This window comes from Podarcis vaucheri (assembly GCF_965113315.1).
Source record: "Podarcis vaucheri genome assembly, chromosome: 5".
In the NCBI taxonomy this organism is placed as follows: Eukaryota; Metazoa; Chordata; class Lepidosauria; order Squamata; family Lacertidae; genus Podarcis; species Podarcis vaucheri.
Window position 1 is genome coordinate 94,189,164 of NC_138763.1, and position 7,377 is coordinate 94,196,540.

General features: G+C 42.2%; 1 protein-coding gene across 1 annotated transcript in view; it reads right to left on the minus strand.

Moving 5' to 3' along the window:
- LOC309532713 (WASH complex subunit 2-like) overlaps positions 1-7,007 on the minus strand; it is a 40,274-nt gene extending 33,267 nt beyond the window's left edge. Inside the window, exons 1-4 of the mRNA XM_082223367.1 lie at positions 6,837-7,007; positions 5,090-5,183; positions 3,640-3,698; positions 3,361-3,405 (exon numbers count right to left, since the gene is read on the minus strand). Coding sequence (XP_082079493.1) covers positions 3,361-3,405; positions 3,640-3,698; positions 5,090-5,132 — 147 coding nt within the window. The 5' untranslated portion in view covers positions 5,133-5,183; positions 6,837-7,007. The remainder of the gene's footprint in view (positions 1-3,360; positions 3,406-3,639; positions 3,699-5,089; positions 5,184-6,836) is intronic.
- Positions 7,008-7,377: the final 370 nt, after the last annotated feature.

A 7,377-nucleotide genomic window follows, 5' to 3' on the forward strand; every position in this document is an offset into this window, starting at 1 on the left:
GACATAAAAAAGTACAAATAAATCATTAAAACAGAAACAACAAAACAATAACCCTCCCTCCCACAACTGCATTTAAAAGTCTGCAGAATATTAATCAGCCAAAGGCCTGGTAGAACAGGAACATTTTCACCTGGCAACAAAAAATATATAACGAAGGCATCAGATGAAGTATACTGAGCCAGCTTTAGAGTCAATGCTTGTTATGGAGTAGCTTTCCTTTCTGACAACAGGAGCATTCAACCTGATGTCAAAAGCTGTATGACAAGTAGAGTATTCTTCTCTTACACAGTCTTATGTTTCATTTCCATGAAAGCCTTTCCCAAGGCAGATATTGTCAGTTGAAGGGCCTGGAATCACTTTTACCTGCTAAGCTACACAGATTCAAGCAGGGCCAGGGCCACTGGTCATAATGGTTGGGCATTTGCCAATGAACCTAGGGTTCAGAAGGTTCCCCCATTAACTGTGCTCCCCAGATGGCCATCAGTCTTGGGGACTAATCTGATCTTCACAACTGCAGCAAAAGCTGTAAGACCATACCCCCGTCCCCATCATCAGGAAAATCAGTGCTGTGTGTGTGCAAACATAGCCTGCCATAAAATAGCATCCAGGTACCATTTTCAGGAGCATCCACTGCCAACCTAACCCAACCCTGAAACAACTTCGTGATCTGCCTTTCTCCCCGCCAGAAATCAGCTGAGTACACCGAGCATACCTAGTATTACCGTAAATTTCGCTCCAAAACACGCACTTTTTTGCTCCGAGAAAGTAAGGGAAAATGCCTGTGCGTGTTAAGGAGCGAATGCACGGATCAGAGCCATGGCTGCCGTCAGTCAGGCAAAGCGGGAGCCACTTACACGCTCTACGAGGCTCTCACTTTGCTTTCTTTAAAGCGACCTGGAGCCAGGAAGGAGGGAGGGAAGGAGAGCCATAGCAGCAAAGCCGGCACCAGCCGCTTACACGGGAGGGGAGAGACGCTAGCAAAGGTCTGCGCGCTCTCTAAACAGAGCAATGAGGCTGCAGAGAGACGGCAGGAAAGATAAAATTTAAGCAACCAGCAGCAAAATAAAACCAACCTCGAGCTCTGAGCCAGCGCAGTGAAAACCAGGAAGTAAAAAAAAAAGGCTGGGGAGGGCATGAGGGAGAGGGGAAAACTTCGCAAATCCCCCGCGTCTCAGCTGATCGGCTGGGATGGAGCAGCTTGTTTTCAGGCAGGATAGATTTGAGCAATGTCTGGGTCCTAGTGCCCCTACCCCTTTTTTGTGCTCCATTCTATTGCTGCTGGTGGCTGCTTATCATTCAGGCTGCAAGGAGGAGCACATTTACACAGCTAATGGCGAATCCCCTGCAATCCAAGTCCTCCTCACTTGCTCAAATCTATTCCGCCTCAAAACAAGGAGCGGAAGGAAAAGGCTGCAAACTGTTAAATGGAAAAAAAACCCAGGCACAGGGCAAATACCTTAAGTATACCTTTAAAGCAACAGTGCTCTTTCCCTCCCTCCTCCCCGCGGAAAAGCTCCTTGTCCCTTGAGTTCTTTTCCTTCCCTCCCCACTTAAAACGTGGTTACAAAGCACGGATCCACATGGATCCTCAGGATTTTTGCATTGGGCTACCCCAAACTCACTGTCAGATCACATGTCTGTGGCCACAGCATGAACCATAAAAATCATACATCCACTGTTTCATTTAGAATATTTTTTCCTCGTTTTCCTCCTCTAAAAACTACATGCGTGTTATGGTCAGATGCGTGTTATAGAGCGAAAAATACGGTATTTAGAGCTGGGTAAGGAAGCTGCAGGTACGCGGGTGGTGCTGTGGGTTAAACTACAGAGCCTAGGACTTGCTGATCAGAAGGTCAGCGGTTTGAATCCCTGTGACGGGGTGAGCTCCCGTTGCTCGGTCCCTGCTCCTGCAAACCTAGCAGTTCAAAAGCACGTCAAAGTGCAAGTAGATAAATAGGTACTGCTCCGGCGGGAAGGTAAAAGGTGTTTACGTGCGCTGCTCTGGTTTGCCAGAAGTGGCTTAGTCATGCTGGCCACATGACCCGGAAGCTGTATGCCGGCTCCCTCGGCCAATAAAGCGAGATGAGCACTGCAACCCCAGAGTCGGTCATGACTGGACCTAATGGTCAGGGGTCCCTTTGCCTTTGCCTAAGGAAGCTGCAACAGTGGTCACATGCACACATATGCATACACAGAGCTGTATTTTGGCAGGCTGATTTTGCAAACCACAACCTCCACTGATTGTGCATCATGTTTGGTTGTCAAAATTGACAACTTCTCTACTTTTATAACAGTAGCTGCCGCTTGTTCTCAGTGCTGCTTGCAGCTTTCTTAAGATCTTCCATTAGACAAGTGGAGGAATAGTGTGTCTCTGCTCAGAGCTGGAGCTTATCAGGTTTATTTGATCTTTTTTTTAATAAAAAAAATCAAACCTAAATAATCTAGCAGGGAGGAAGGCAAAGTAGAAGAAGGAAAGTCCTTCTTTTCTCTCAAAGCCATCAGGCCTTGCTTGCTCCCATTCATTTTATGGTTAGTTCCCCCAAACTCATACAAAAGGAAAATTTATTAAATATCACATTTAAAGTTAAAATCTTTAACCAGTGAACTCTGAACAATTCTAAATATATCCTAAATCTATTGGAAACATGTTAAGATTCTTTGATAGTCACTTTTACATCTCTTTGTTTCGGTTTAACAAAAAAAATTGCTTTCTATGAACGAAAAGCAATGAATTAGTATGGACTCCGTTCTGTAAAGAAAACTTGGGCAGTTAAGACAATAGCTACCTAAAATTATTTGTAGAACACTTTAAGAAAAATCAGTTTCCATTTGTCTCTTTTTAAACACACACACATTTTATTAGGTTTGACCCATGATCTATGGGTTGCATTCAACATAGCACAAAGGCTAAGGTTCTGTCAGCACAATGATTTTCTCAAACAATGAAACCTTCCCCCCTTCTGCCCCCCCCCAAAAATTGTTCCAGGGTTTTCCCCAACCCTTCAGAGAAGTTTTAGGGATGGCATGTAGCACATGGAGGGGAGGAAAGGGGGGGGGGAACCTCATTGTGCTAGCAGAAATCCTTGTGCTGGCTTCTGCTAGAGCAACAGTTTAGTTAAATACAGCCCTTTATCTATTTTGTACTTTTAAAATATTGGAGTTCAGTAGTCAGATCTAACAAGGAAGGTGCATATCTTAAAGAACATTGGAAAGATTACTATTTCCAAGATACCCCATGAGGCCATTTGTACACTTATGCCACGGTTAGATTTCTAACACTCAAAATCCATGGCCCACTCCCTACCCTTGGAAAAGCTGAATTTTTACGTTAGTAAAGAGTACACATGGTGGACTTCTTACCGGTTTGTGGTCTTCCTCACTTGCATTTTCAAATTCTTCCAGGTCCTGAAAGGCAAAAGCAGTTTCAGACTAAATTAAACAGCATTTATACAGGCTTTAGAATGTTCACTTCTTATGTCCATATAATCTTATGGTCTATACCACAGATAAAGTCGGGGACCCACCAACATGAAAATCCATAAATCCCTATAATTTCCCCAAAATGTTTCAATTTTACATTTTTAAGCTGGGGGGGTGGATATCCAAGGGGGGGGGGGAATTGTCTTCATGCCTTCTTACCACTTCATCTTTGCCTTCGCTGTCAATCATGCTTCCACGATCACTGTCTACTGAACCTTCTGTTTCATAGAAGGGAAACAAAGAAGACATAAGTGCATATAATCTTATTCACTATATACCAGGATCCTTTCCCCAGGTAATAATTATACACAACTATGCATATAACTTTCCACCTGACTCTTCTGTAACAATATGAAAGAGCTGACACATGATTTACTTTTCCATCTGTATCATGTCTCCTACATTATTAAAAATATGAACTGTTTTGAGTGCTTTAGCAGAAAAGCAGTATATAAATGTAGTAAATACATAATCAGACAATCCTTTTCACTCACATAATGAATCACTTTCCTATTCACTTGCAACTTCAGTTCTTCAAACCCAGAGATATTGAGTGGAAGAGCAGTCCTCTTGGGTTCCTATGTCCAAGATGGCAGTGACAAGAAAAGTATTTTCTTTGCAAGAAAACTAGCAGCGGCTGCATGGATTCCCACAGAAAAGTTTCCGTGGATATCAGCACTCTGCATTTCCATGAAGGAACCATTTTTTTTTTGTACGCTTTCAAATTCATCCCTACAGCAATGAAATTCTGGATCCTGCAACACAGTCCATTTCCATCCCTGCACTACTGAATGAAAATAGGTTTCCTTTTTATTTTTGCGCTAATCAGGAAACATAACCAGTGGAGCAAATGGGAAAACCAGGACTTCTTTTTCAAAGAACGTATGTGAGAATATACAGATCTTTATTCTTGAATGTCTGAGCACTGTCTTTATAACAATTTACCATATTTTTTGCTCTATAAGACTCACCTTTTCCCTCCTAAAAAGTAAGGGGAAATGTGTGTGCTTCTTATGGAGCGAATGCAGGCTGCTCAGCTATCCCAGAAGCCAGAACAGCAAGAGGGATTGCTGCTTTCACTGCGCAGCGATCCCTTTTGCTGTTCTGGCTTCTGAGATTCAGAATTTTTTCCCCCTTGTTTTCCTCCTCTAAAAACTAGGTGCGTCTTGTGGTCTGGTGTGTCTTATAGAGCAAAAAATACGGAGTTTGTATTCTCTGACTGCATTTGCTTTTGTTTCTTTTTGGAAAATTTAATAAGAACAACAGCAACAAAATCGTGTGAGGGAGAAAGCTCATCAGAAGATACCCTGGTAGGTTCCATAAGGGCACAACTGAAAAATATATGGTTTTGGGTACTCAAACATATTCAGTATCCATCTCACACTTAAGTCATAACCAAAGTATCTAAGATGAAAAAGCACTAAGGTGAGAAAGCAGAAAAAGCAAAACATTTTTCAAAGTGTCAAAAATTAGCCATAGACTAGGTTTTCCAAGCCAGTTAAGATTTTGTCAGGCACACTTACAACATTTTTTGTAATGAAGTATTTGGCCTGCCACAAGTCAAACACAAATCAATATTTACTAATACATTATTAATCCTATCACACACCTTCACTGGAGAGATCGCCAAGCCCAACATCATCTTGCTCCATGAAGAGCTGAGAGCCAATTAAATACGGTAAAGGCCTGTCAATATAAAGATCCTGTAAAAAAAGGCAAAAAAGTATTTTTAGATTTCATATGAATATGCCACAGGTCAAAATTACACATTTCATAGATAAAACTCCAAAACACATTGAATGATTTGTAGTGTCCTGTCTTGATGGTAACTCCCAATTCCAGGTTTGAAATTAGGTACTCAGACACCACCACGGAGTACAAAATTACCTCCAGGTGAGTCTCATCTTAGCAGATAAGGATAGAAGGAAGAATGAGAGCGCCTCACTGAATTAATTGCCAATTGGGATCTTCCTTCTAACTGTAATGTGCAGTGGTACCTTGGGTTAAGAACTTAATTTGTTCGGGTGGTCCGTTATTAACCTGAGGTACCACTTTAGCTAATGGGGCCTCCCGCTGCTGCAGCGTGATTTCTGTTCTCATCCTGAAGCAAAGTTCTTAACCCGAGGTACTATTTCTGGGTTAGTGCAGTCTGTAACCTTAAGCGTCTGTAACCCGAGGTACCACTGTATATCAGCTCCCTAGGGCTAAAAGGAAAGACCAAAAGCTTCAGAAGTTAAGCACTGTGCAGACTCTTTGGAGAGGGCTCTCTTCTTTGTGGTGCTGATAATGCCAAGGTTGCAGGTTCGATCCCCGTATGGGACAGCTGCATATTCCTGAACTGTAGGGAGTTGACCCTTCCTACATTTCTATGATTCCATAATTCTTGCTTTCTGCTAAGTCTCCAAGAGGAGAGGTTCCCTTTCCTCTTTGGTCGCTGAGCTACTATCACATTCCATCTCCTGTCTTCATCTGCAGAGAAGGTGCTGAGTGTGTGTATGAAGACTGGCAGGGTGGACCAGCTCAGGCAAGAAGAATAACAGATAGACTTGATACTCTTCACCCCTCCACCACCATTTATAACACATTGTAGCCAAATTATTATGGAGGCCTGCTGCTGCTTCTAGTTCAGGATGTGAGAGCAAGACTCACTTGTTCAGCAGGTTTGAGGGAGACAGTGAGGACTTGCCAATCTTCAAGTATATGGCAATGATAGCTCACCAATGCCTGGATGTCTGTCATCTACTCTTTTGTGAATTGTCACTGCTAATAACTCTCTGTACTTTTCTGCATTTCACAATGGTTCTGTCTCAGTAACCCTGTAAGTAGAGACTTCCGTCCTGCTCTCCGCAGGGTTCTGAGCAGGATTTAACCCCACGGTCATCAAACTGATGAGCAGGGGATTAAATCCTGTTGCTTCTGCTGTGCATGCCAGTTCCCCTCGCTGTTAACATCACGCCTGTCAGAATGACATGAGGGGGTGTGATTTTGGGGGAATGGCATCACAGGTCAAACTGGATCCCGTGGTTGGTCAAGAGTGGCCAACAGGCAGGAGGTTACTCATCCCTGCTTTACTGTGTCATGAGCTTTCAGAGTTAATGTTACTGAAATCTAGAAATGCACCCAGATCAATTTCTCTGTGGTCTTATTTTCCAAGGTACAAGAGAAAGGCTATCAGTATTTACAGCTAAAAAATGGTAAAGGTAAAGGACCCCTGACAGATAATCAGCAACACCTTTCAGACGCAGCGCTCACACTATTGTGTATCTTCCACTTTCCATCCTTCAAGTGTAGTTGCTCTGCAAAGTCTGAAATTAAAATATTGTAAATTTACTCTTTTAGAGATAAAGTTACATTACCTTTGGCTCCAATATTAGTTCTATCCTTTCATTAGTTTCTTCTTCAGAGTCTGAGTTCCCTGCTTTGATGTCCACCTGTTCAAAGGCACTGTCCAACACCTGCAGCCCATAATTCACAGCTTCTTGGATTTTGGGAATCAGATCGGCTTCTTTCTGTTCACGGGTTTTCTCCTTTAGAATCAAAAGAAACACATTTCATTGTTAATTTCCCATTATACTCATTTTTCAAAAATGTGATGGGGAAAGTTGGGATTTTGGTCAACATAGCTTGGCCACTCTTAATGGGCTGCATTACTAAATATGGAGCTAAAACGTCCTGAATAAATGGAATGCCTTCATAAAGCTGGACTTTTTTTAAAAAAAATGCCCTCCTTTTCCCTTCCATGAAGAAGTCACTCAAAGTGTCTAACAAATAAAAAGCAAATATGAAAGCAATAATAATCCAATCATAAAAACACAATAAGCTGAACTTAAAACTGCAGCACTAACTAACCATGATAAAAGAAGTCAACAGAACCTGATCACCAATAGTCATTTCCTA